Source organism: Mobula birostris, chromosome 1, assembly GCF_030028105.1.
Source record: "Mobula birostris isolate sMobBir1 chromosome 1, sMobBir1.hap1, whole genome shotgun sequence".
NCBI lineage: Eukaryota > Metazoa > Chordata > Chondrichthyes > Myliobatiformes > Myliobatidae > Mobula > Mobula birostris.
Window position 1 is genome coordinate 73,224,543 of NC_092370.1, and position 26,834 is coordinate 73,251,376.

Below are 26,834 nucleotides of genomic sequence, written 5' to 3' on the forward strand. Positions count from 1 at the left end.
CATTTAGAGCAATGATGATGTCTGGCAGGACAGCAGAATGCTGCTCTAAGGGGATGGGAGAAGACAGGAAGACCACCAGAGTCCCTGATGACTAAACATGCAAGAAGTCCATCCACAGCTTCTTTCACACCAAATTAAGGAACTAGAGTTGGAGCTGGAGCTGGATCTGGATGAACTCCAGATCATTCGGGAGGCTGAGGGTAGTTACATCCAAGGTACAGGACACAGGGTGACTGTCAGGAGGGGAAGAGGGTAGAGACAACCAGTGTGGAGTATCCCTGTGGACATTCTCCTCAAAAACAGGTATATTATTTTGGGTATGTTTTGGGGGATGGGGGTGGTAGGTGACCAAGCAGAGGAAAGCCACAGGGCCAGGTGTCTGGCTCTGTGGCTCAGAAGGGAAGGGGGAGAATAGGCAAAGGATAGAGGATTCATTGGTTAGAGGAACGGACAAGAGGTTCTGTGAATGAGATTTCCGATGGAATTTTGCCTCCCAGGAGCTAGCATCAGGAACATCTTGGATCAAGTCCAGAGCAGCCAGAAGTTGTGGTCCACATCGGTAGGAAGAATGACAAGGTCCTGCAAACTGAGCTCAGGGAGTTAGGTGCTAAGTTAAAAGACAGGATCTCATGCTAGTGAGGCCAGAAGTGGGAAGATCATACATTTTAAAATGTAGCCAAGGAGAAAGTGCAGGAGGGAGGGCTTCAGAGTTTTGGATTATTGGGCTCCCTTCCAGGGAAAGTGGGGCCTGTACAGATAGGACTGTTTGTACCTGAAATGGGGAACTGATATCCTGTGGGAAGGTGTACTAGTGTTGCATGGGGGGGGAGATTTAAGTTGGAGTCATAGGGAAACGGGAACAAGAGCACCAGAACAAATAGTGGGGTGGTTGTGGGGAAAGACGTTAAGCCTACATACAAACTCGGGGATCAAAAGATTGAGCATGGCAGGACCAATGTTCTGAGCTGTGTCTATTTCAATGTAAGGGATGCAGGTGGATGAGCTTACCATGGATCAGCACGTGGAATTATGACATTGTAGCCATTGCTGAGACTTTGTTGCAGGATAGACAGTACTGGCAATGTTCCTGCGTTCTGTTGTTTAGGACGTGATAGAATGGGAGGGATTAAAGGGAGAGGGGTGGCATTACTAGTTGGGGAAAATATCTTGGTGATGCTCAGACAGAACAAACTGAACAACTTGTCTACTGAAACAACAGGAATTCTGCAGATGCTGGAAATGTAGTCCTGATGAAGGGTCTTGGCCTGAAACGTCGACTGCACCTCTTCCTACGGATGCTGCCTGGCCTGCTGCGTTCACCAGCAACTTTTATGTGTGTAACTTGTCTACTGAGGCTGTTTGGGTAGAACTGAGGAATAAGAAAGGGATGACCACGTCAATGGGATTATATTATAGATATTATAGACCGAGGGATTTAGAGGACCAAGTTTGTAGAGAGATCGCAGACTGTTGCAGGAAACATAAGGTTGTGACAGTAGGTGATTTTTACTTTTCACATATTGACTGGGTCTCCCATATTGTAGGAAAAAAAGTAAATCTCCTATTAGGGAACGAGATAGGGAAGATGGCAGAAGTTTGTGTAGGGGAACACTTTGCATCTAGTGATGATGATAATACAATTAGTGTCAATATAATTATGGAGAGGGATAGGCCTGATTCTCCAGCTGAGATTCTAATTTGGAGAAAGGCCAATTTTGATGTTATCAGAGTGGATCTGGCAAGTGTGGATTGGGACAGGTTGTTTTCAGACAAGGGTGTGCTGAGTAAGTGGGAGGCCTTCAACATAGGCATTTTGAGAGTACAGAGTTTGTATGTTCCTATCAGAATAAAAGACAAGGATAACAAGTTTAGGGAATGTTGGTTTTTGAGAGAGATTGAGGCCCAGGTTCAGAAAAAGAAAGATGCATTGCAGATTTAGGCAGGAAAGAGTAAATGAGGTACTTGAGTATAAGAAATGCAAGAGAACACGTAAAATGAAAATCAGAAGGGCTTAAAGAAGGAATGTGATTGCTCTAGTAGACAACGTGAAGAAGAATCCCAAAGGCTTTAATGAATACATTAAAAGGATAGCAACGATAAAATTGGTCCTCTGGAAAATCACATTAGCCATCTATGCATAGAGCCAAAGAGATGGGGAAGATCTTAAATGGATTATTTTTAATCTGTATTTACTCAGGAGATGGACATAGTTTATAGAAGTAAGACAAAGCAGCAGTGAGGTCATGGACCGTATAAAGATTTCAGAGGAGTACGTCTTTGCTGTCTTGAGGTAAATCTGGGTAGGCAAATCCCCAGGGCCTGACAATCCCCTTAGACCCTGTGGGAAGCTGGCATAAATTGCCAGGCCCTAGCAGAGATATTTATAACTTCCTTGGCCACAAGTGAGGTGCCGTAGGATTAGAGGATAGGCAAAGTTTTTCCATTGTTTAAGGAAGGCTCCAAGAATAATACAGGAAATTATAAGCCAGTGATCCTGACATCAATGGTTGGTAAATTATTGGGAAGTATTCTAAGGCATCAGTTGCGTGTGCTTCTGTTATGTTATCCATTTGGGCCAACAGAATACAATTCAGAAAGCAGTGATTTTTGATTTTTTTTTTTACCTTGACTTAAAAATTTTCAGACCCTTGCCAAGATGCAGGGAAAAGATTTTGACACTTGCTGAAAATATTACCCACATGTCTGTGCTGATTTCAACATTTAAGACATGGATGGGAGGGGTATGAAAGGCTATGATTCGGGTGCTGGTCAACAGGACTAGCAGGATAGTTTGGCATAGCCTAGATGGGCCAAAGGGCCTGTTTCTATGCTGTAGATCTAAACAGTGCCTCAGCCTATGTGGGTAAGCATGGGAAATGCCATTTTCACCACCCAATCCACTACGATCTACAGCCAGCAGAGATTATCTCAGCATCACATCCCTCTGACATTAGTGCTGCCACTGCAGAAACATGTATGAACACCTCTGGATCACATGCAGACACAGGGATGGGAGCAGAATATGGCATGTCACCAAAACTTTGAATCACTTCTATAGATGCACAGTGGAGAGTATCTTAACTGGTTGCATTATGGCTTGGTATGGAAACACCAATGCCCATGAATGGGGAAGTCTACAGAAAGTTGTGGTTACAGCCCTCCCCATCACTGAGCACATTTACATTGAGTGCTGCCAAATCAAGCATCCTCACCATCCAGGATTAGAATCGGTTATTACCCTATAACCATCAGGCTCCTTAATCAGGTTGGAAAACTTCACTCACCACAACTCTGAACCCATTCCACAGACTCATTTTCAAGGACTCTTTCCAGCTCATGCACTCAACTATTATATCTTTATTTCCACAATTTGTTTTATGCACATTGGATGTTTGTCAGTCTTTGTTTATAACAAGGGTCCCTAACCTTTTTTGCACCGCAGACCGGTTTAATATTGACAATATTCTTGCGGGCTGGCCAACGGGGTTGGTGGGGGGGGGGGGGGTTAATCGTGACCGGAATATAGGTGGTAGGTGGCTAATACACTCAATTTCGTTTCTAAAAGGGTTTATCTAACGAATTTAATATTAAACACACAGCACATATTTTCCTCACATGAATATAGTGATAAGTCAATTATAAGTCACTTATAAGTCAATAGCATCATAACATGCTAAGTAACGTTTGGATATTAAACACACAGCACATATTTTCCTCGTATGAACATATAAAATCATTGCAACACACCAATATCGCTGAATCAGTGGGAGCCCCGGGCTTGTTTTCCTGCAACAAGATGGTCCGATACTCAAAGGGGGTTCCTTATGCCCCCTTTGAGTCTATTGCGCAATTTAGTTTTCGTTGCAATATATATCGCACATAAACCAGTAGTATTGCCTTATTGTTGACATCAGTAGACTCGTCAACCTGGATAGCGTACCATGGTGACTCGTTAAGCCGTTCCAACAGCTGTGCTTCGATGTCCTCCGCTATGTCATCGATTCTCCTTGAAACTGTGGTAGCTGAAAGAGAAACTCTGCCATCTTGTTAGCTGCAGCTTCTCCCAACAGTTCACAGCACATGTCCTTGGCAGCAGGCAGAATCAATTCTTCACCAACAGTGAAAAGCTTCTTAGCCTTAGCAATACCGCTAGCCACTAAGTACGACGCTCTCAAGCGGTAGAATTTGTGGAGGTGGTGGCTCTCAGCACTTACTTCTGTCCCGCTTGCTCACGTTTTTTCTGCTCAAAAAACTCCACGGGTTTGTCTTTAAGTGCAGGGTGTTTGGTCTCAAGGTGCCGAAGCAGTTTTGAGGGCTTCATTGCCTCATTGGACAGCTTGTCTCCACATATCACACACACAGGGGGCTTGGAGCGTGCGAGTCACCAGTTGCAATAAAGCCATATTTTATGTAGGACTCGTCGTATTTTCCGTTGAAGGAAGCTTTCTTTTTTTTTTTTTTGCAGTCTTGGCCTCAGCTGTCTCTGCATTATCATCATTAGGCCTTTTATGTCCCCTACCACCTCTTCCAAAGAAACTCTCAAGCGACGGTTATTTTTCACTCATCGAGTAGTTGTAGGATGATGACCAACTGATGACCTCACATGACAGGGAATGAGGAAAGGTGCAGCTGACTCACATTGTTTCCTCACGGCCCGGTAACACATGCTTTGCAGCCCAGTGGTTGGGACTCACTGTTTTATAAGACCATAAGATACAGGAACAGAATCAGGCCATTTGGCCCAACGAGTCTACTCCACCATTTCATTGTGGCTGATCCATTTTCCCTCTCAGCCCTAAGCTCCTGCCTTCTCCCTGTATCCCTCCGTGCCCTGACCAATCAAAAATTTATCAATCTCTGCCTTAAATAGACGTAAAGACTTGGCCTCCACAGCTGCCTGTTGCAACAAATTCCACAAATATACCACTCTGGCTCAAGAAATTCCTCCTCATCTCCGTTCTAAAATGACACCCCTTTTTACTGAGCTGTGTCCTCTGGTCTTAGCGACACTCATACCATAGGAAATATTATCTCCACATCCACTATCAAGGCCTTTCACCATTCGATCGATTTCAATTAGGTCACCCCCTTATTCTTCTGATTTCATATGTATGGCTTTTTTATAAATTCTGTTGTATTTTTTCCTAGAAATGCCTGCAAGAAAATGAATCTCACGGTAGTAAATTGTAACACAATGATAACTTTAAATTTGACTTTAAGTGATCTGCACAAAGTTTGGTCTTGTTATAGGAAGGCACATTGCCAGCCACTCCAGGATGTCTACTTCAGTCTCATCTCTCAGCACTCCAGAGTGATCATGGAACCCAATCCATGATAATGACAGTCTCTCTACAATGGACACAAAAGCTGCCTGAACTGTTGCATTTTCCTTTTATTTCCCAACTTACAACTGCAGCGATGTTTAATTCCCACAGTTCCATCATTTTTACTCTGGTCTACCTCTTTTTACATCCACTCCAGAGAGATTAGCTGTGATTAACAAGCCTCAACACACTGACCTGTCAACCCCGCTCTCTATCCTGTCCAATATCCACTTTCTTCTCTATGTCCTTCTCCCTTTCTGTAAATTGTAACAGACTTGTTCTCAGTTGTGCTGAAATGTTATTCCTGTTTCTCCCTCTAGAGATGCTGCTTGACCTGCTGAGTACGCCAGAAACAAAAGCACTGCTGTCAGCACACCACAGTACGCTGGCAATGATTGTACACGTGTCCCTCAGTCGGAGAACAACAGTACGCTGGTGATGATTGTACACGTGTCCCTCAGTCAGAGAACAACAGTACACTGGTGATGATTGTACACGTGTCCCTCAGTCAGAGAACAACAGTACGCTGGTGATGATCGTACACGTGTCCCTCAGTCGGAGAACAACAGTACGCTGGTGATGATCGTACACGTGTCCCTCAGTCGGAGAACAACAGTACGCTGGTGATGATCGTACACGTGTCCCTCAGTCGGAGAACAACAGTACGCTGGTGATGATCGTACACGTGTCCCTCAGTCGGAGAACAACAGTACACTGGTGATGATCGTACACGTGTCCCTCAGTCAGAGAACAACAGTACGCTGGCGATGATCGTACACGTGTCCCTCAGTCGGAGAACAACAGTACACTGGCGATGATCGTACACGTGTCCCTCAGTCGGAGAACAACAGTACGCTGGCGATGATCGTACACGTGTCCCTCAGTCCGAGAACAACAGTACACTGGTGATGATCGTACACGTGTCCCTCAGTCAGAGAACAACAGTACGCTGGTGATGATCGTACACGTGTCCCTCAGTCGGAGAACAACAGTACGCTAGTGATGATCGTACACGTGTCCCTCAGTCCGAGAACAACAGTACGCTGGTGATGGTTGCACACGTGTCCCTCAGTCAGAGAGCCGCAGGGTGCTGTCAATGGCTGTACACGTGTCCCTCAGTCAGAGAGTCACAGAGAGCGTCCATGGTGCATTTGGTGCACAAAGCCAACCCTGGGCATCACAGGAGAAAGATGAGGAGATTGTGACCTGGGAACACAGCTCATGTCTATGGAGCAGCAGTAAGCCCTATTCTCTGGTATCTTTGAGACTTGGATGACCTACAGTAAGCACTTCCAGCCTCATACAAGACAGCCTGTCTCTGCAAACTTTCCCCAAATCCATTTGCAGGATGTGGAGCCATGACAGCCTCCACTCCCAGATCTGACCACATTCAGTTGGATGTGAGGGCAGGAGCCCTGACAGCAGAACCTGATCTGATGAGACACACATAGGCTGTGAGAACACTGAATTCAACAATTCCCCATGACAGTCACCAACCTGTTGCTTGAACCTGTGACATTTTTCTCTCCCGCTTCCTGCAAAGTAAAAGATGTTGATTTCTACCTTTCTCCTAGCTCTGCTGGAAAGTGATTTCCTGAGGTGAGAACACTATTCTTCTCTACATAGATGTAGCTGGAGCTGTCAAAAAGATTTCAGATCACCAGCAACTGCAACTGCTTGCTTCTTGATTACTGTCCCTTTAAGGGTCCAGCCTGTATATTCCAGCAGTACACAGCCCTCAGCTAAAGGCAGCCTATAATTAGAATTAATATCAAGCTTCACTTATCCGACTGGAGTCATTCCAAAGGCTGGGTTTTGGGAAGTACCATAACTACTGATTAATTAGTTCCTAACACATTTTAATAGGGAAACACAAATCACTTTCCACTGTTGCCCTCTTTGCTGTAAGCTTTTTCATGTGAATGGAATAGAAATGAGATTGTGAGCACGTTACTGCTCCCAGCCCAAAATGGGCTGTTACCTGCTCGCTGAGAACCCCACTCGCTGTGCCGAGACTCAGCCAATCACTAGTGCTGAGTAGTCCCAACAATAACACCAGGTACTCCACTGTTTTAGTAAAACTTGCAGTTAAATGATCCAATAACATCAAATGTGATGGCCTACATGAATCACAAGAGACAAACCAAGGTCAGACAAGAGCTGACATGTGCCAGATGTGGATGATGCCCACTCTGTTTATGTACCTCTTAAGCATTGCAATAGTATCTTCCACCATCACCCTTGGTAGCGTATTCCTGGTACCCATTACTCTCCTGCACATCTCCTTTAAACTTTCCTCTCTTACTTTGAACCCATGCCCTCAGCTATTTCTACCCTGGAACAGGCTTTGACTGGCCCCAATTCCGTGATCAGCTGCAGTGAGGTTTGCAGCAGCAGAGACCATAAAACATAGGAACAGAATCAGGCCATTCGGCCCATCAAACCTCCACCATTCAATCATGGCTGATTTTTCCCTTACTAATTAACCTTAAATATACCCAATTGACTTGGTTTCCACAGCCATCTGTGGCAATGAATTCCACAAATTCACCACCCTCTTGCTAAAGAAACTCCTCCTCATCCCTGTTCTGAAGGAATGTCCTTCTATTCTGAGGCTGTGCACTCTGGTCCTAGACTCTCCCACTCCTGGGAACATCCTCTGCATGTCCACTCTATTTAGGACTTTCAATATTTGGTAGTTTTCAATGAGATTCCCTGTCATTCTTTTAAACCCCAGTGAGTACAAGCCCTGAGACTCCTCATACATTAACCTTTTCAATTCTAGGATCATTCTTGTAAACCTCCTCTGGACTCTCTCTAATGCCAGCACATATTTTCTTAGATATGGGGCCTAATAGTGTTCACAAATGTGGTCTGACTAATACCTTATTAAGCCTCAACATTACATCCTTGTTTTTACATTCTCGCCCTCTAAAATGAATGCCAACATTGTATTTGTCTTCCTTAGAGACTGGGGTCAGGCAGGGGTTTGGTCAGCAGGAAGTTGGAACAATGAGTGCTGTAGCAGTAAAGCTGAGGGTTGAGGAAACTGCAGAGTTGTTAGTGGAGGGGAGTTCAGTGAGTCTCAGATGGTTAAAGGAAGCAGGCCATTTGGCCCATCAAATGCACACCAGCTCCATCTAAGAACAATCCAGTTAGTCCCTCTGCTGTCTCTCCCTTTGTCTTCAGCAACTTCTGTAACCAACACATCACTGTAACTGAGTGACAGTTCAGCGAGGAAGACCAAAAGGGGCTGGTGGAGGAGACATGCTAATGGAAAAGACTGCAGACCAAGACTGGAGCAAGGAGGGCACTGGAGGGGGGAGACCAGGGCTGACTAAAACCATGGGTAGATACAGTAGGTCCCTGGGAAGGAGATGCAGTGGGGATGGTCAAGTGGGTAAACAGAGGTAGGATTAGGGATACACGCTGCAGTGGACGCGATGTATCAGCGAACAGGGTGCCGAAGCCATAAATTCTAGGAATACTAGTCCTCTGGATTCCTACACCCCACTAAATCCACCCTCTCTGCCTCTGCAAACCCCTGAATGGGCAGACTCAGCATCCCTGCCTCAGGCCACTCGTGGACATCACACTTTTTCCCAATGACTCACCAGAATTCTCCACATAGTACCGTACTCAAATGACACAAAAGAGTTACTTCCCCTCACGGGGCTAACCTAGAACACCATGAAGCTGAACATGGCCGTGTAAGTCAACAGGGTGGTGAAGAGGCCTTTGGCACACTGGCCTCCATCAGTCAGGGCACTGAGCTTAGGAGTATGTTGTACTTATACAAGTCGGGACTGTTGTACATGGCTTTGGTCACCCTGTTATCGTAAAGCTGGAAAAGGAGCAGAAGTGATTTATGAGGATGCTGCCTGCACTAGAGGGTCTGCGTTACAAGGAGAGGTCAGCCACACTGAATTTTAATTCCCTGTAGTGTAGGAGAATGAGGGCTGACCTCAGAGTATTATAAAACCATGAAGGGCATGGATACGGAGGATGGTCATAGTCTTATCCCCAGGGCTGGGAAGTCCAAAAATGGAGGGCACAGATACAAGAGGGGAGAGATTTTAAAAAGACCTGAGCAAAAACTTCTTTACACAGAGGATCGTGAGGATCTGGAATGAGCTGCCAGTAAAGTGGTCAATTTCAACTTCTAAGAGACATTTGAATAGGTATATTGAGGAGAGAGAGGTTTAGAGGGTAATGGGCTGAATGTGGGCTAGCAGGGAGGTTGCTGTGGTCAACCTGGACCAGTTGGACCAAAGAGCTTGCTTCATCCTCTGTGACTTTATGCTAAATCTAGTAAGCCAACATTTAGAGAAGCTCCTTCCCAAAGTTGTACTCTGACACCAGGTAATGAGATGTGCTAATAAAGACAGTGTGGTCAGTGTAGTCTTCATGGATTCCAGTGGGATGTTTTCAAAATCCCACATGGGAGATCAGCCCAAGGCTCAGAGCCCAGGGGCTCTAAGGAAACCTGCTTACCTGAATCCAACTGCTTAACTTGGTGTTAGGAGGCAGAGGGTGACAGTGGAGTGTTGTTTTTGTAAACAGAAGTATGTGATCAGCAGTATACCACAGGGCCAGTGCCAGGACCCTTGCTGTTTCTGTGCTCCGGTGAAGGTCTGCGTGTGTGTGTGTGTGTGTGTGTGTGTGTGTCCGTCCCTCGTCCCCAGTGAGAGTTGGTGTTTAGAAATGGGACAAGTCCCTGTGGGAATAAAAACATGCATGAAAGAATTACTGAACAACTTACGTGCCTGTATACTGGGGCTCCCAAGGATTAATGAGTCTCGGAGTGTGTTGGTGACACCGATCTCATTAGTAGTACAAGATGCAAGGTGAAGGGCTAGGTAATTAAATTAACAAGGTGAGAGGCAAAGGAAGCTGAGTAAAAAGGCAGGATGCTCAGTAGATGCAGATTAATTAATGTGGCTCAGTGCAGGAGGGGGCAAGAAACTAGAGATTAAAATTTAACCAACCATTAATAGTGTGTAATCAGCAGAGGGGTAAAGTGGTCGAAGACTTGCTCCGTCAGTGAGCATCTCTGAGGATCAGCTTCACACAGACAAGGTTTACCTGTTCACAGCTTGTGGCGGGCACCTGAGGTGCCACACCACCAGTTTCTTCCCTTCAATTATTCAGTTCTTGAACCAAAAAGCATAACCCTAATCATTGCCTCAATACAGTAAAACCGTCACCACTTTGATCACTTGCATTACTCCGGACTGAGACCTCCAAACCTATCCTCCACCCCCCTCCCCACCCCACTGACACCCAACTCCTGCCACTCTTGGCACCTCCATCCCTTCTTCCTGATGTCCTCCATCCCCAAGACCCCTAGTCAGGTGCTTCACTCCCTCACTGGCATTTTCACAGGTGCAGGGTGACCACTGGAAGCAAGCTAGAAAGGGTTAACAACAGACCTCATTACCAGACACAGCCGCAAAGAGCCAGGTCAGAAAATCAGTTGTGACACAAAGTAGAGGGCATGGATCAGAACAGTTTACTGTCTTGCCCGGGGCAGGTAGGGGGTGGGTGCGAGAGAGCAAGGATACCTGATAGGACAGTTGTAAAGCATGAGAAATGGTGAGCAACGTTGTACAGAGAGCAGAAAGCAGAGGTGAGGAGATTAATGAGGAGGTCAAGACTAATGTAGTGGGGCAGATAGAGGCTGTGGCATCCACACTACCCAACAACATTCCCTGCAGTTAATTACACCTGTCAGGGGAATACAGTGAACCTCTCTGATAATTAAAGCGATTGTGCTTCTATCTGCATTCGAGGTTGCAATGAAATTATACCAACACTTCTAATTTACTCAGCACTAATTAACCTTTACACTGCCAGATCCTTGCCACCAGAATCCAATAATTCTGCCTCTTGCCCTTCCATGACATGACACTTTGCACAGTCTGCAGCATCAAGCAGGAACTCAGCCAAGAACCCGCCTTCCTTCTCAGGGACAGTGCAGCAAAGCCCGAAACCCTGCCTCTCCTCTCCCTAACCTCGGGGTCACTGGATAGTGATCTCTGCTTCGGAGACCAACATCACAACATCCTTTAAGAGAGTGAACTCTGGCAAGGTGTCAGGTCCCAACTGCTGGAGTGTTCAAGAACATCTTCAATCTCTCACTGTTGCAGTCAGAGTTTACCACCCGCTTCAAAAAAGATATCAATCATATCAGTGCCCTGCCTCAACTGCTCTCGTCCACTAGTAGTCACAGCTACTGTGATAAAGTGCTTTGGGAGAATTAACTCCTGCCTCAGAAAGGAGCCGGACTTACTGCTGTTCATCTAATGCTACAACAGATGTACAGCAGATGCAATCTCACTAGCTCTCCACTTGGTTTTGGAGCATCTAGATTATAGCAAAACATACATCAGTCTGCTGTTTATCAATTACAGCTCAGTGTTCAATACCATCATTTACTTCTATTAATCACCAGGCTTCAAAGCCTGGGCCTCTGTACCTCCCTCTGCAACTGAATCCTCGACTTCCTCATTGGGAGACCACAGTCAATATGATCAGTAATAGCATCTCTGGTCACTTACAATCAACAATGGTGCATCTCAAGGATGTGTGGTTAGCCCACTGCTCCACTCTCTCTACATTCATGACTGTGGCTTGTCACAGCTCAAACACCATCTATAAATTCAGAGGTGACACCATTGTTGAACAGCAGAACCTCAGATGGAAATGAGCAGGTGTACAGGAGTGAGATAGATCAGCTGGCTGAGTGGTGTTGCAACAACAACCTCACTCTCAGTGTCAGCACGACCAAGGAATTGATTGTGGACTTCAAGAAGTCAGAGAGAACACACCAATCCTCAGTGAGTGGTCAGTGGTGGAAAGGGTGAGCAGCTTCAAGTCCCTGGGTGTCAACATCTCAGAGGATCTTTCCTGGGCCCAACACAGTAATATAATCACAAAGAAGGCACGCCAGCGACTATGCTTCAACAGCAGTCTGAGGAGATTTGGTATCTCACCAAAAACTCTTGCTAATTTCTAGATGTACAGAAGAAAGCATTCCGAGTGGTTGTATCACAGGCAGGTATGGAGGCTCCAATGCACAGGGTCACAACAGCTTCATCATGGACACAACTCTCCCTGTCATCCAGGCACCTTCAAGGGGAGATGCCTCAAGAAGGCAGCATCAATCATTAAAGATCTTCACCAACTGGTACATGCCCTCTTATTACTACCACCAGGGAAGAGGTACAGGAGCCTGAACACTCACACTTATTGTTTTAGGAACAGCCTCTTTCCCTCCACTATCAGATTTCTGAATGGCCCATGAACCCATGAACACTACCCTGTTGTTCATCTGTACACTACATATTTTGTATCTTATGGTAATTTTATGACTTTGAACTGTACTACTGCCAGAAAACAACTTACCTTACAACATATGTCAGTGATAATAAACCTGATTCTGAGGTTTGTAGATTCAGTCAGCTATATCATGGGCATAATCTTCAAAAGTTGGGGCCTCAAGATGGCAGCATCCACCATTAAGGACCCTCATCATTCGGACATGCCCTCTTCTTGTTACTGTGATCAGGGAGGAGGGATAGGAGCCTGCAGACCCACAGTCTACAATTCAAGAAACAGTTTCATCCCCTCTGCCATCAGATTTCTGTACAGCCCATGAATCCTTGAACACTGCCTCACTGTTTCTTGTGTTTTGTTCTGTAATGTTTTTGCAATGTACTGTTGCTGCAAAACAACAAATTTCATGCCATGTAAGACAGTGATAATAAGCCTGATTTTGATTTCCCCCCTCTCTAAGCCTGGCATCATAGGGTAGTGAAGGAGAGGAAGAACCCAGGTTGATTCCCTCTCACTGAGCAGTGACCAGGCGAAGGAACCCTGGCTGTTCCCATCCCTCTCTAACCCTGGGGTTGTTGGGCAGTGATGGGGGAGCAGGAACCCTGGCTGTTCCCATCCCTCTCTAACCCTGGGGTTGTTGGGCAGGGATGGGGGAGCAGGAACCCTGGCTGTTCCCATCCCTCTCTACCCCTGGGGTTGTTGGGCAGGGATGGGGGAGCAGGAACCCTGGCTGTTCCCATCCCTCTCTAACCCTGGGGTTGTTGGGCAGTGATGGGGGAGCAGGAACCCTGGCTGTTCCCATCCCTCTCTAACCCTGAGGTTGTTGGGCAGGGATGGGGGAGCAGGAACCCTGGCTGTTCCCATCCTTCTCTAACCCTGAGGTTGCTCAGCAGTGAAGGGGAGCAGGAACCCTGGCTGTTCCCATCCTTCTCTAACCCTGGGGTTGTTGGGCAGTGACGGGGAGCAGGAACCCTTGCAGTAGCTGTGAGCAGGAGGTCGAGCTCTGGCTGGACTGGTCTGTGGAGACAGTGTCACTCAGAAGAGACTGACAGATTGATGGATATTATACAAATCAAGGATGATGGGGTTCAGGTAGAAAGGTGTTGCTGAGATCAAATGTTGGCTGGATGTTGTAGGATGCTGGAGCTGAATGATCTATAACTGGTTCTGCTCACTGTGGAGAGTTTCTTCTCCCAATCCTGAGAAGCAGAGTTGGAACCCACGTTGGCCCTATCTGGGGACAGATGTCCTCCCCTAAAGACCAGTGCGACCACTTGTCGGTTTAACCACAAGGACCTGCAGATGTGTAGAACATGTGTTCCCGCTGCATACTCTGAATGTAAAAAAGCTGGTGAGCAATCTCTCAAAGCTGAATGTAAAAGCAGTCAAATGCCCGACCGTACAAGCTCCTGGCACTTTAATGCATTTACAAGGTTCCCTGCTTTAACTCATTAAAAATCGCCTCATTAGTTTTTATTCTGATGTAAAAACCACCCATTTCTTGTTTGTTTGCAGCTGATGCTGCAGAGGGAGGGTGAAGGAGCCGGAGAACGCAGATCCACACCATCTCAGGACACACCGGACAGGAGTATGAGAGACAGGGTCAGGGGCACACCCACGCACAGTGCAGCTACACTCTCCTTCCTGCCCTCGGGGACCAGACTTAGCAAACTCCAACCCTGTTCAATTCAGGATCCACAGTGTGGGAAGAGCACTGGCGATAACTGGATGTCTGTACCCTGGGTGTGGGTGTCTGCACCTTGAGAATGGATGGCTATACTCTGGTGGGTGTGTTAGGTGTGTATGCTGGATGTGAGTGTCTGTACACTGGCTGGGGGTGTCTGTACCTTGGTAATGGATCACTGTACCCTGAATGGGTATGACTATAACCTGGGTGTGGGTAACTTTACTCTGGGTCTGGGTGGGTTTCTGCACCCTGAACACAAAGGGAAGCAGGTCTGCTCGAGTTCTGAGGAAAACTTTGAATAATATATTTCAGTTCCAAGCTGTTTTCAGCGCAGAAACGAATGATAAAGACTAGCACAACAAGGTCTGAGACTCCAGACGAGTGGAAGGCAAGGCTTCCTCTCAGACAAACCATGCTCACACCTGCCTTCGGCACCCAGGCGATGGCTATCCTGCCTGTCAAGTCTCCACCATATCTTCATTCAGGGAACTAGCTTTATTGATTGGCCACAGACAAGATTAATAGGTTCAGACCCTTATGAGAACAGTTACTGAGGCTGAAATGAAAAAGTGAAGAGATTGGCCATACTGCCCCTGGCGACACTGCAAACTTCCCTGCCGTTTAACCCCTTGTGGGCACTCCGACAAGGTGTTAGATCAGGGTGGAACTCAAGATAAGCAATCAAGTTCACACTGCTTACACCAGCCATGTCTTCTCAACCACAACTGTCCACAGTCAAAGTTCAAAGTAAAACTTATTTCAGAGTACATACATATCACCCTGAGATTTTTTTTTTCTGTGGGCATATTTAGCAAATCTATAGAACAGTAACTGTAAACAGGATCTGTAAACTGCAAACAAACTGCAAGTACTAAATAATTAGCAATAAATAATAAGCATGAAATAACAAGATAAAAGAGTCTGTAAATGAGTGTAGTTATCCTCTTTTGTTCAAAAGCCTGATGGTTGACGGGTAGTAACTGTTCCTAAACCTGGTGGTGAGAGTCCTGAGGCACTTGTACCTTTCTTCTGATGGCAGCAGTGAGAAAAGAGCATGGTCTGGGTGGTGAGGATCTTTGATGATGGATGCTGCAGCATTTCATGTAGATGTGCTCAGCGGTTGGGAAGGTTTTACCCGTGATGTACTGGGCTGAATCCACTACCTTTTGTAGGATTTTCTGCTCAAAGGGTTTGGTGTTCCCATACCGGGCCGTAATGCAGCCAGTCAGCACACTTTCCACCACACATCCATAGGTTTGTCACAGTTTTTGATGGCATGCTAAATCTCCACAGACCCTTGAGGAACTAGAAGTATTGTGCTTTCTTCACAATAACATTTATATGATGGGTCCAGGACAGGTCTTCTGAGATAATGACTCACGTGAACCTCTCCACCTCAGATCCTCCGATGATTACTGGCTCATGGACCTCTGGTTTCCCTCTCCCGCAGTCTACTATCAGTTCCCTGGTCTTACTGACATTGAGTGAGAGATTGTTGTTATTACACCACTCAGCCAAATTGTCAGTCTCCCTCCTTTGATACAGCCCACAGCAGTGGTGTTATCAGCAAACTGGTACATGGTATTGGAGCTGTACTCACCTACATACTCATAGGTGTAAAGTGAGTAGACAGGGGCTAAGTAACACACCTTTGCGGTGCTCCTGTGCTGATGGAGATTGTGGAGGAGATGTTTTTACCAATCCGAACTGACTGGGGCCTGCAAGTGAGTTAATCCAGAAGCCAATTGAACAGGGGAGTACTGAGGCCTAGGTCTGTTTCTGATTATTTCAGGGGATGATGGTGTTTAATGCCAAGCTATAATCGATGTATGCATCTTTGATGTCCAGATATTCCTGGGTTGTGTGAAGAGCCAATGAGATAACGTCTGCTGTAGACCTATTGCTTCAGGGATCCATCCAACATGCAACAGCCCATCCCACCGAGAACAAGAAGGCAGAGAGAAGAATTGACCCACTGGAAGGAACATCATATCTGTGGCTCTGTGCTTGATGAGAGCCTCGGACTCCATTCAAAAGGGTGATAATCATACCAGTGCCCAAAAAGAGTAGGGTGAGCTGCCTCAACAACTATCACCCAGTACACTCATACCTACTGTGATGAAGTGCTTTGAGAGGTTGGTCATGGCCAGAATCAGCTCCTGCCTAAGCAAAGAGCTGGACCCACTGCAATTTGCCCATTGCCACAGCGGGTCTACAGTGGATGTAATTTCACTGTCTCTCCACACAGCCTCGGATCACCTGGACAGTAGCAATGCCTACGTCAGGTTGCTGTTCGCTGATTCCAGCTCAGCGTTCAACACAGTCATACCGTCAGTTCTAATCAACAAGCTCCAAAACCTGGGCCTCCGTACTTCCCTCTGCAACTGGATCCTTGACTTCCTCCTCAGGAGAGCACAGTCTGTGCACATCAGAAATAATATTTCCTCCTGGTAAGCCTCAAGGATGCATGCCTAGCCCACTGCCCTAATCTCTCTACACCCACGATTGTGTGGCCAGGCACAGCTCAAACACTATCCATAAATGTGCTGATGACATAATTATTGTTGGCAGAATTTCAGATGGCGATGAGGAGACACACAAGCCAGACAGATCAGCTGGTTGAGTGGTGTTGCAACAACGATCCTGCGTTCAACGTCAGTATGATCAAGGAATTGATTGTGGACTTCAGGAAACACACACCAGTCATCTTTGAGGGATCAGAAGTGGAAAGGATGAACAGTTGCAAGTACTTGGGTGTCAACATCTCTAAGGATCTATCCTGGACCCAGCATATTGATGCAATTACATAGAAGGCATAACAGCGGCTTTATTTCATTAGGAGCTTGAGAAGGATCAGTATGTCATCAAAGCTTTCTACAGCTGTACTGTGGAGAACATTCTAACTGATTTCATCACAGTCTGGTATGCAGGGGCCACAGCACAGGATCAGAAAGAGCTGCAGAAAATTGTAAACTCAGCCAGCTCCATCATAGGCACTAGCCTCCCCAGCATCTAGGACACATTCAAAAGGTGATGCCTCAAAAAGGCGGCATCCATTATTAAAGATCCCCATCACCCAGGACATGCTTTCTTCTCATTGCTACCATCAAGGAGGAGGTATAGGAGCCTGAAGACACACGCTCAACATTTTAGGAACAGCTTCTTTCCCTCTTCCATCAGATTTCTGAATGGACATTGAACCGATGAACACTACCTCAGTATCTTTTTAATTATAGTTTTCGTTACATATTGCAGTGTACTGCTGCCACAAAATAACAAATCTCATGACGTATGTCAGCCATATTAAATCTGACTCTAATTTGAGCGTCACAGAATACTACGACACAGAAACAGACCCTTTGACCCATCTAGTCCTTGCCAAACTGTTATTCTGCCCAGTCTCCATCGACGCTCCATATCCCTCCCATCCACACACTTATCCAGACTTCTGTTATATTTTGTAATTGAACCCACTGGCAGCTCACTTCACCTCGCACTACCCTCAGTATCTGATCAGTCTGCATTCAGAGGATCTGAGAAAAATCAGCCAATATAACATGGTGGCAGTGGTGTATAACCAGACAGAGCCACTGACCCAGGGACAACAGCAGAGTCCAGGGCCAACCGAATTATCGACCGCAAAGACATCTCTGCCTCAACCTCTGCACACTGGAAATGACTGAACATATAAAGTCAAAATACTCTACATGTGAGTGAGGGTTAGAAATTGGAGAAAATGAAGGGCAGAGGCCGATGGGAGGCAGAAAAAAAAATGTGCTCATTGAAGACTTTTCATCAGTCTCCACTGAGCAGAAGACACTACTAGAGTCTTCTCAAAGGGGGAGGTTACGGTTATAGAACACAGAACATTACAGTCCAGCACAGAGCCTTCGGCCCAAGATCTGCTCTAAGATCAATCTAACTTTTCCCTCCCACATAGCCCATTTATCTTTCATCCATCTGCACATAATCCTTTCATCGTATTAGCAGATGTAGTTCAAGTAGATTTTAAACCAGTTGGTTGTTGAGGGTCAGAGGCTCCAAACAAATACCCTCAGATTCAGGAGTGCTGCTTGTCGCAGATGTTCGAACCTTCTTCACTGTGTTTCTCTCTCGCCACAGATGCTTCCCAGTATTGTCTTCAGGTTTCCAGCATCTGCACTGTAATTCCTCACCAGTATCGACAGCCAAAGGTTCTCCTGGCAACATCCTCCAGCATTTCAACAGGAAACTGCACCATGTGCACGCACAAAACATACACATACATACACATGCACAAAATCAGTGCTCATGTACACGGACACACTCACAGATGTGGGGACACAAGCTGTGCCCTTACCTGCTGCTGTCCTGGGTGGGTTTAACCAGCCCCTGAGTTGAGTCCTCCCACACACTGTTAGCCATGGTGTTCCCAATGCCGGTCATCACCATGATCAGCTCAACCGGCCAGTCATCCAGGTCCAGGGAGCGCACCCGCGACAAGTGCGTTCCCAGGTTCCGATGGATACCTGAACATTCAATGCAGATCAAGGCTCCGAGGTTCAGACTCGCCCAGTCAGGATCTGTGAAAGAAAGCAGGTAACATTCAGCTATGGTGGAAATGAGAATGGTGCGTCAGCCTGTAACATAGAGACACGCAAGAGCAGTGGCCAGTAATGCTAGGAGCAGTGACCTGTAACAAGGAGACACATATGCAGTAACCTGTAACACATAGGAGCAAAGGCCTGTAACATCAGGGATACACAGCAATAGAATCTAACACTGCTGGTAAAGACCCATAGGAGCCATGTGGCCTGTAACACATTGACACCAAGGAGGCATGTGGCCTGTAACACATTGACACACAGGAGCAGTGGCCTGAAACGCAGGAACGCACAGGAGCAGTTGCTTGTAATGCAGAGACACAGAGGTGCAGTGGCCTGGAATGCAGAGGGCTGTGGTCTGTAACAGAGAGACACAAACTGACTCTGCTGACAGCTTTAGGCAGCCTTGTGTGTTGGGTAACCTCAGGATGTGAATAGGGCCTGCGAGGAGATCAGGAAAACTGCCCATTAGCCCAGTTAGGTTCCATTTCCATTCGGGCCAGGAATATAGCCTGGGTGCGGGTGGATGGCTCTAGGTAAGAGGAGCAGGTCGGTGTGGTCTAGGTGGGCTTAAGAGTCTGCTTCTGTGCTCATCTCAATGGATCAGCACAGCCCACCACAACCCATCCACCTTCTCCAACACTCAGGCCCTCAAATTGCTGGCAGAGGGCATTGGGTGCAATTATCGCATGCCTTGATCCTCATTACAGCCCCATTTGCGTGGCAGCATAGCGGTTAGCGCGATGCTATTACAGCTCAGGCGTCCGAGTTTGGAGTTCAATTCCGATGTATGTCCTCCTTGTGGAATGTGTGGGTTTTCTCCAGGCCCTCTGGTTTCCTCCTATAGTCCAAAGACAAACCGCTTAGTAGGTTAATTGGTCATTGTAAATTGTTCCATGTCAAGGCTAGGGTTAAATCAGAGGTTGCTGGATAGTGTAGCTCGAAGGGCTGGAAGGGCCGATTCTAGACCGTCTGTCATTACAGCCCCATTTCATCCCACCTCGTCCCTGGTTACAGCCTCCTGCACGATATCCAGTGTTCCTATACTATTTCTCAGGACACAGTACTCACTGGGTGCATCGCAGTCAACGCAGAAGCTGTTTCCTCGCACGTTCCGGATGGACTGGATGGCTACGGCATCACTCTGGCTCCCCAGTCGAGACTAAATCAAACAGAGGAACGGTTACTTGATCTGGGCATCACTCCTCATTGTCCGAGGGCAGAACAGCTGAGTGGGAACTTTCTCTGACATCCGGTATGGGATGCCAGACACACATCACCTCCCACAGGGCCTTCCTCCCCAAAATCAGATGTATTTGTCCCATCCCCTGTGAAGTCTTCTCTCAGTGAATTCATCCCTTGTACAAGGTAAGGGAACATATAACAAACACTACACCACATACAAGCCCTTCGGCCCGTGATGTTGTGCCGAGCTTTTAATCTAAGATAAATTTAATGCTTCTCTCTCACATAGCCCTCCAGTTTTCTTTCATCCATGTGCCTATCTGAGTCTCATAAATGTCCCTAATGTATTTGTCCCTACCACCATCCCGACAGTGTGTTCCACGCTCCTACCATTCTCTGCGTAAAAGTCTTACCACTGACATCCCTTCTATACTTTCCTCCAATCAGCTATGTTCCCCTGTATTAACTATTTCCACACTGGGGGAAAAGATATCCTACTGTCCACTCTATCTATCCCTCTTATCAATCCATACACCTCTATCAAGTCACGTCTCATCCTCATTCCTCCAGAGAGAAAAGCCCTAGCTTGCTCAACCTTTTCTTACAAGTCATGCTCTCCAGTCCAGATCCTGGAATCCTCTATAAAGCTTCCACATCCTTCCTGTGGTACAAACCAGAACCAGAAGTGAACACAATTCTTCCAGCGTGGTCTAAGCAGAGTTTTACAGAGCTGCAACATTATCACACGGCCCTTGAGCTCAGTCCTCCGACTAATGAAGGCCAACACACCATATGCCTTCTGAATCACTTGCATGGCAATTCTGAGGGATCTATGGACGTGGACACCACCTCTCTGTTCCTCCACACACCTAAACTGCTGCTGTTATACTGACACTCTTGTACTGAGCTACATCCCTGGGAATCCTGTACACAAGCTGGTTACAGTAATGCAAAAAGTGGGCTCTTTACTCCAGCAGGTCAGCTGCAGGTCCCATCCAGTATCAAACTGACCTGTGTCCGACAATTTCGTGTGCTTGAGACACAGACCAAGTACTGCTCTGTTGCATGTAATGTAACGATAAACCATTTTGATGAAAATGCACGTTATCTGATTTGCAAGTTTGCAGACAATTGGTGGAGATGTAAATACTGAAGAAGGTTGTCACAGGATTTGGCAGAACATAGATAGCTGTCAATTTGAGCGGATGAGTGGCAGGTGAGATTAGAACATAGAACAATGGAGCACAGGGAAAGGCCCTTAGGTCCACAATGTCTGTGCCGACTGCGATGCCGATCCAAACTAATCCCACCTGACTGCATGTGGTCCATATCCCTCCAGTCCCTGCTTGTTAATGTGACTATCCAAATGCCTCTTAAATATTCCATCATACCTGCCTCCACCACCTACCTCTGAGTGTGTTCCAGGCACCAATAACTCTCTTTGTAAAAACCCTGCCTTGTAAATCTCCTTTAAAGCTTCCCCCTTCACTTTAAACCTTTGTCCTCTGGCCTTTGACAACTCCACCCTAGGAAAAAGACTGTCTACTCTATCTATGCCTCTCATTATTTTATAAACCTTTATCAGATCTTCTCTCAGCTTCTGTCAGTCTACGGATAACATTCCAAGTTTATCCAGCCATTCATTATAGAACATGTCCTCCAATCCAGGGAGCATCCTGGTGAATCTCTTTTGCACCCTCTCTAAAGTCTCCATATCCCTCCTATAATGGGATGAGCAGAACTGTAGAAATACTCAAAATGTAGCCTGACTAAAGTTTTATATGGCTGCAACTTGACTTTCTGACATTTTTACTCAGTGCCTTGACCAATGGAGGCAAGCATGCCTTCTTTACCATCCTATCCACTTTCAGGGAGCTACGGATTCTCACCTCAAGATCCCTCTGTTCATCAATACTTCTAAGGCTTCTGCCATTTACTGTATAATTTTCTCTTACATTTGACCTCCCAAAGTGAAACACCTCACACTTATCTAGAATAAACTCCACCCGCCATTTTTATGCCTACATTTCCAAATGGTTTACATCCTGAGGAATCCTTTGGCAACTTTCCCAAGCATCCACAACTTCACTACCTTTTGTGTCATCTGCAAACTTACTACTTAGACTACCTAGATTTTCATTCAAGTCATCTATATACAGTGGATTTCGGTTAATTGGGACACATTGGAATGAGTACATTTTGGCAAAATTAGGTGGCTGCCTAATAAAAAAGACAAACTACCTTTTAACTGAGTAACAAATTATGTATTTAAATGAAATGCAGAACAAGTTAAAACACTACCAATACTACTACAGTACTATAAAACTGTATATTTGTTCCTAATTGTTATCGATAGACGAATTAATCCAGTATACTCTACCATGTACTTTTGATTGATTGTGAATGAACAAAATTAGTGCAGACACCTCACGCTGATAATCTGATAATGCGGGGGTCCCCAACCTTTTTTACAACGCGGACCGATTTATTATTGACAATATTCTTGCAGACCGGTCGACCTGGGGTGGGGGGGGGGGGGTGGTAAGGTTGCCAACAGACAAGAAGTAGCAGTCAAATACGTTGTGTTTACCCCGACAAGACTACAATGACCACGAAGCCTTGCGCATGTGTGTACATGCCGATTTTCTTCTACAAATCGTTTTTAACGATTCTGTTCGGGAAGGTGGTGGTAGTGTTAATCACGACCGGAATATAGGTGGTAAGTGGCTAATACACTCAATTTCGTTTCTAAAAGGGTTTATCTAATGAATTTAATATTAAACACACAGCGCATATTTTCCTCACATGAATATAGTGATAAGTCAGCTATCAGGGGAGGACAGGGGAGCTTGAAGTAAGTGTTGAACAAACTTCCAGTAAAATGGTAAAGGCAGTTTTGATATTATCATTTAAAGAAAAATTGGATAGGTATATGGACAGGAAAGGAATGGAGGGTTATGGGCAGAGCGCAGATCGGTGGGACTAGGTGAGAGTAGCGTTTGGCACAGACTAGAAGGGCAGAGATGGCCTGTTTCCGTGCTGTAATTGTTATATGGTTATATAAGTCACTTATAGGTCAATAGCATCATAACATTTTAAGTAACGTTTGGATATTAAACACACAGCACATATTTTCCCCGTATGAACATATAAAATCATTGCAACACATCAATATCGCTGAATCAGTGGGAGTCCTGGGCTTGTTTCCTTGCAATGAGATGGTCCCATTGAGCAGTGATGGGAGACAGCGATACTTGAAGGGGGTTCCTTATGTCCAGTCTATACCGCAATTTAGTTTTCGTTGCATTCATTGCAGAGATATGTTGGAAATGGAAGCAACGTTTTCAGTGCTTTCGTGGCTATCTCAGGATATTTAGCCTTGAGTTTGATCCAGAATGCCAGCACAGATGTTATTTCAAACAAACTTTTCAGCCCACCGTCATTTGCAAGCTCAAGCAGTTGATCTCCTTCCCACGCTGACATGGATGACACATGGGTCATCACCTCGCGTGTGTTCATGCTCAACAGTGGGCGTGACAGGGAATGAGGAAAGGTGCAGCTGACTCATATCGCCAAATTATATCGTTTCCATGCTTTGCTGACTCATATCGCCAAATTATATCGTTTCCAGTGGTTGGGGACCGCTGTGATAATGGACCGCCATCATACAATGCTTTCAACAAATGCATTCCCCAAATCTCCATTTTCATTGTAACATTTGAGATGATTGTTGATATCTTCAAATGCTTCTTAGATTATAACCTATTGAGATAGTGAAGTCATTTCATTTTCACTCTCAGCTGTTTCTGGCATCTCTAAGCCCGAATGCTTGAAACCTTCAGTGAGCAAAATAGCAAAATAGTTCTAAATTGTCTTACTGCTTATTTCTTGCCAACTATCAGCAACCAAAAAAATCTTTGTGTTTTGAACTCAAACAAACTCAAAAACTGTCGCTACTTAAAAACTATTCACTCTCAGCATGGTGTAGTGTCTAATGGCCACACAAACTCACGTAACCTTCACTAGTTAGAAACTGTTTAGCAACAGTCTCCTGTCCCAATTAAGCGGCACAGTGTCCCAAATAAATGAAGAGAATCCTGGATATTTTCTTGAATTCTTCACCAGGAAACCATAATCAGTGTGAATCGGAAATAACATCTCCTCCATGTTGGCAATTAATACTATCACACCTCAAGGATGCGTGCCTAGTCCACTGCACTACTCTCTCTACACCTACAACTGTGTGGCTAGGCATACCTCAAATGCCATCTATAAATGTCCTGATGACATAATTATTACTGGAAGAATTTCAGATGGTGATGAGGAAGCATACAGGAGCGAGATACAGTGGCATGCACAAGGTTGGGTACCCCTGGTCAAAATTTCTGTTACTGTGAATAGTTAAGTGAGTAGAAGGTGAACTGATCTCCAAAAGTCATAAAGTTAAAGATGAAACATTCTTTTCAACATTTTAAGCAAGATTGGTGTATTATTTTTGTTTTGTACAATCTTAGAGTGAAAAAAAGGAAAGGAGTACCATGCAAAAGTTTGGGCATCCCAAGAGATTTGAGCTCTCAGATAACTTTTATCAAGGTCTCAGACCTTAATTAGCTTGTTAGAGCTATGGCTTGTTCACAGTCATCATTAGAAAAGGCCAGGTGATGCAAATTTCAAAACTTTATAAATACTCTGACTCCTCAAACCTTGTCCCAACAATCAGCAGCCATGGGCTCCTCTAAGCAGCTGCCTAGCACTCTGAAAATTAAAATAAATGATGCCCACAAAGCAGGAGAAGGCTATAAGATAGCAAAGCATTTTCAGGTAGCCGTTTTCTCAGTTCGTAATGTAATTAAGAAATGGCAGTTAACAGGAACGGTGGAGGTCAAGTTGAGGTCTGGAAGACCAAGAAAACTTTCCGAGAGAACTGCTCGTAGGGTTGCTAGGAAGGCAAATCAAAATCCCCATTTGACTGCAGAAGACCTTCAGAAAGATTTAGCAGACTCTGGAGTGGCGATGCACTATTCTGCTGTGCAGCGACACCTGCACAAATATGACCTTCAAGGAAGAGTCAACAGAAGAAAACCTTTCCTGCGTCCTCACCACAAAATTCAGCATCATAAGTTTGAAAAGGAACATCTAAACAAGCCTGATGCATTTTGAAAACTTGTCCCGTGGACTGATGAAGTTAAAATAGAACTTTTTGGCCGCAATGAGCAAAGGTATGTTTGAGAAAAAAGGGTGCAGAATTTCATGAAGAGAACATCTCTCCAACTGTTAAGCACGGGGGTGGATCGATCATGCTTTGGGCTTGTATTGCAGCCAGTGGCACAGGGAACATTTCACTGGTAGAGGGAAGAATGAATTCAATTAAATACCAGTAAATTCTGGAAGCAAACATCACACTGTCTGTAAAAAAGCTGAAGATGAAAAGAGGATGGCTTCTACAACAGGACAATGATCCTAAACACACCTCAAAATCCACAATGGACTACCTCAAGAGGCGCAAGCTGAAGGCTTTGCCATGGCCCTCACAGTCCCCTGACCTAAACATCATCGAGAATCTGTGGGTAGACCTCAAAAGAGCAGTGCACGCAAGACGGCCTAAGAATCTCACAGAACTAGAAGCCTTTTGCAAGGAAGAATGGGTGAAAATCCCCCAAACAAGAACTGAAAGACTCTTAGCTGGCTACAGAAAGCGTTTACAAGCTGTGATACTTGCCAAAGGGGGTGTTACTACGTACTGACCATGCAGGGTGCCCAAACTTCTGCTTTGGGCTCTTTTCCTTTTTTGTTATTTTGAAACTGTAAAAGATAGAAATAAAAAAGTAATCTCGTTTAAAATATTAAAGAAATGTGTCATCTTTAACTTTATGCCTTTTGGAAATCAGGTCTTCTTTCACTCGTTTAGCTATTCACAGTAACCGAAATTTTGACCAGGGGTGCCCAGACTTTTGCATGCCACTGTAGATCAACTAGTTGAATGGTGTTACAACAGCAACATTGTACTCAATGTCCGCAAGACCAAAGAATTGATTGTGGATTTCAGAAAGGGGAAGTGGAATGGGTGATCAGTTTCAAGTTCCTGGAGGTCAATATCTCTGAAGATCTGCCTTGCCTCCAACGTACTGATGCAATTACAAAGAAGGCATGACAGCGGCTATATTCCATTAAGAGTTTGAGGAGAATTGGTGCATCACCGAAGATTCTGCAAAATTCAATGGATGTATCGTGGAGAACATTCTAACTGGCTGCATCACTGTCTGGATTGGAAGGGCCACTGCACAGGATCAGAAAAAGCTGCAGAATGTTGTAAACTCTGCCAGCTCCATCGTAGGCTCTAGCCTCCCCAGCATCCAGAACACCTTCAAAAGACGACGCTTCAAGATGGCTGCATCCATTATTAAGAACACCCATCACCCAGGACATGCCCTCTTCTCACTGCTACCATCAAGGAGGAGGTACAGAGCCTGAAGACATACATTCAACGTTTCAGAAGCAGCTTCTTTCCTTTGGCCATCAAATTTCTAAATGGACGATGAACCCATGAACACTACATCATTACTTTTCTCTCTTTTTGCACTATTTAATTTAATTTTGTTATATATTTCTTACTGTAATTTATAGTTTTTAAAATTATTACCCTGTATGTATTGCTATGTTGTGCTGTTGCAAAACAACAAATTTCACAACATACGTCAGTAATATTAAACCTGATTT

The 26,834-nt window shown here is 45.4% G+C and overlaps 1 protein-coding gene across 4 annotated transcripts in view; it reads right to left on the bottom strand.

The window, feature by feature from the left end:
- LOC140197060 (arf-GAP with GTPase, ANK repeat and PH domain-containing protein 3-like) overlaps positions 1-26,834 on the bottom strand; it is a 542,744-nt gene that overhangs the window by 17,118 nt on the left and 498,792 nt on the right. For all 4 annotated transcript variants that reach the window (XM_072256993.1, XM_072256987.1, XM_072256996.1 and 1 more), the window contains 2 exons: positions 20,004-20,094; positions 18,689-18,911 (listed from right to left, as the gene is read on the bottom strand). In XM_072256993.1, coding sequence (XP_072113094.1) covers positions 18,689-18,911; positions 20,004-20,094 — 314 coding nt within the window. The remainder of the gene's footprint in view (positions 1-18,688; positions 18,912-20,003; positions 20,095-26,834) is intronic.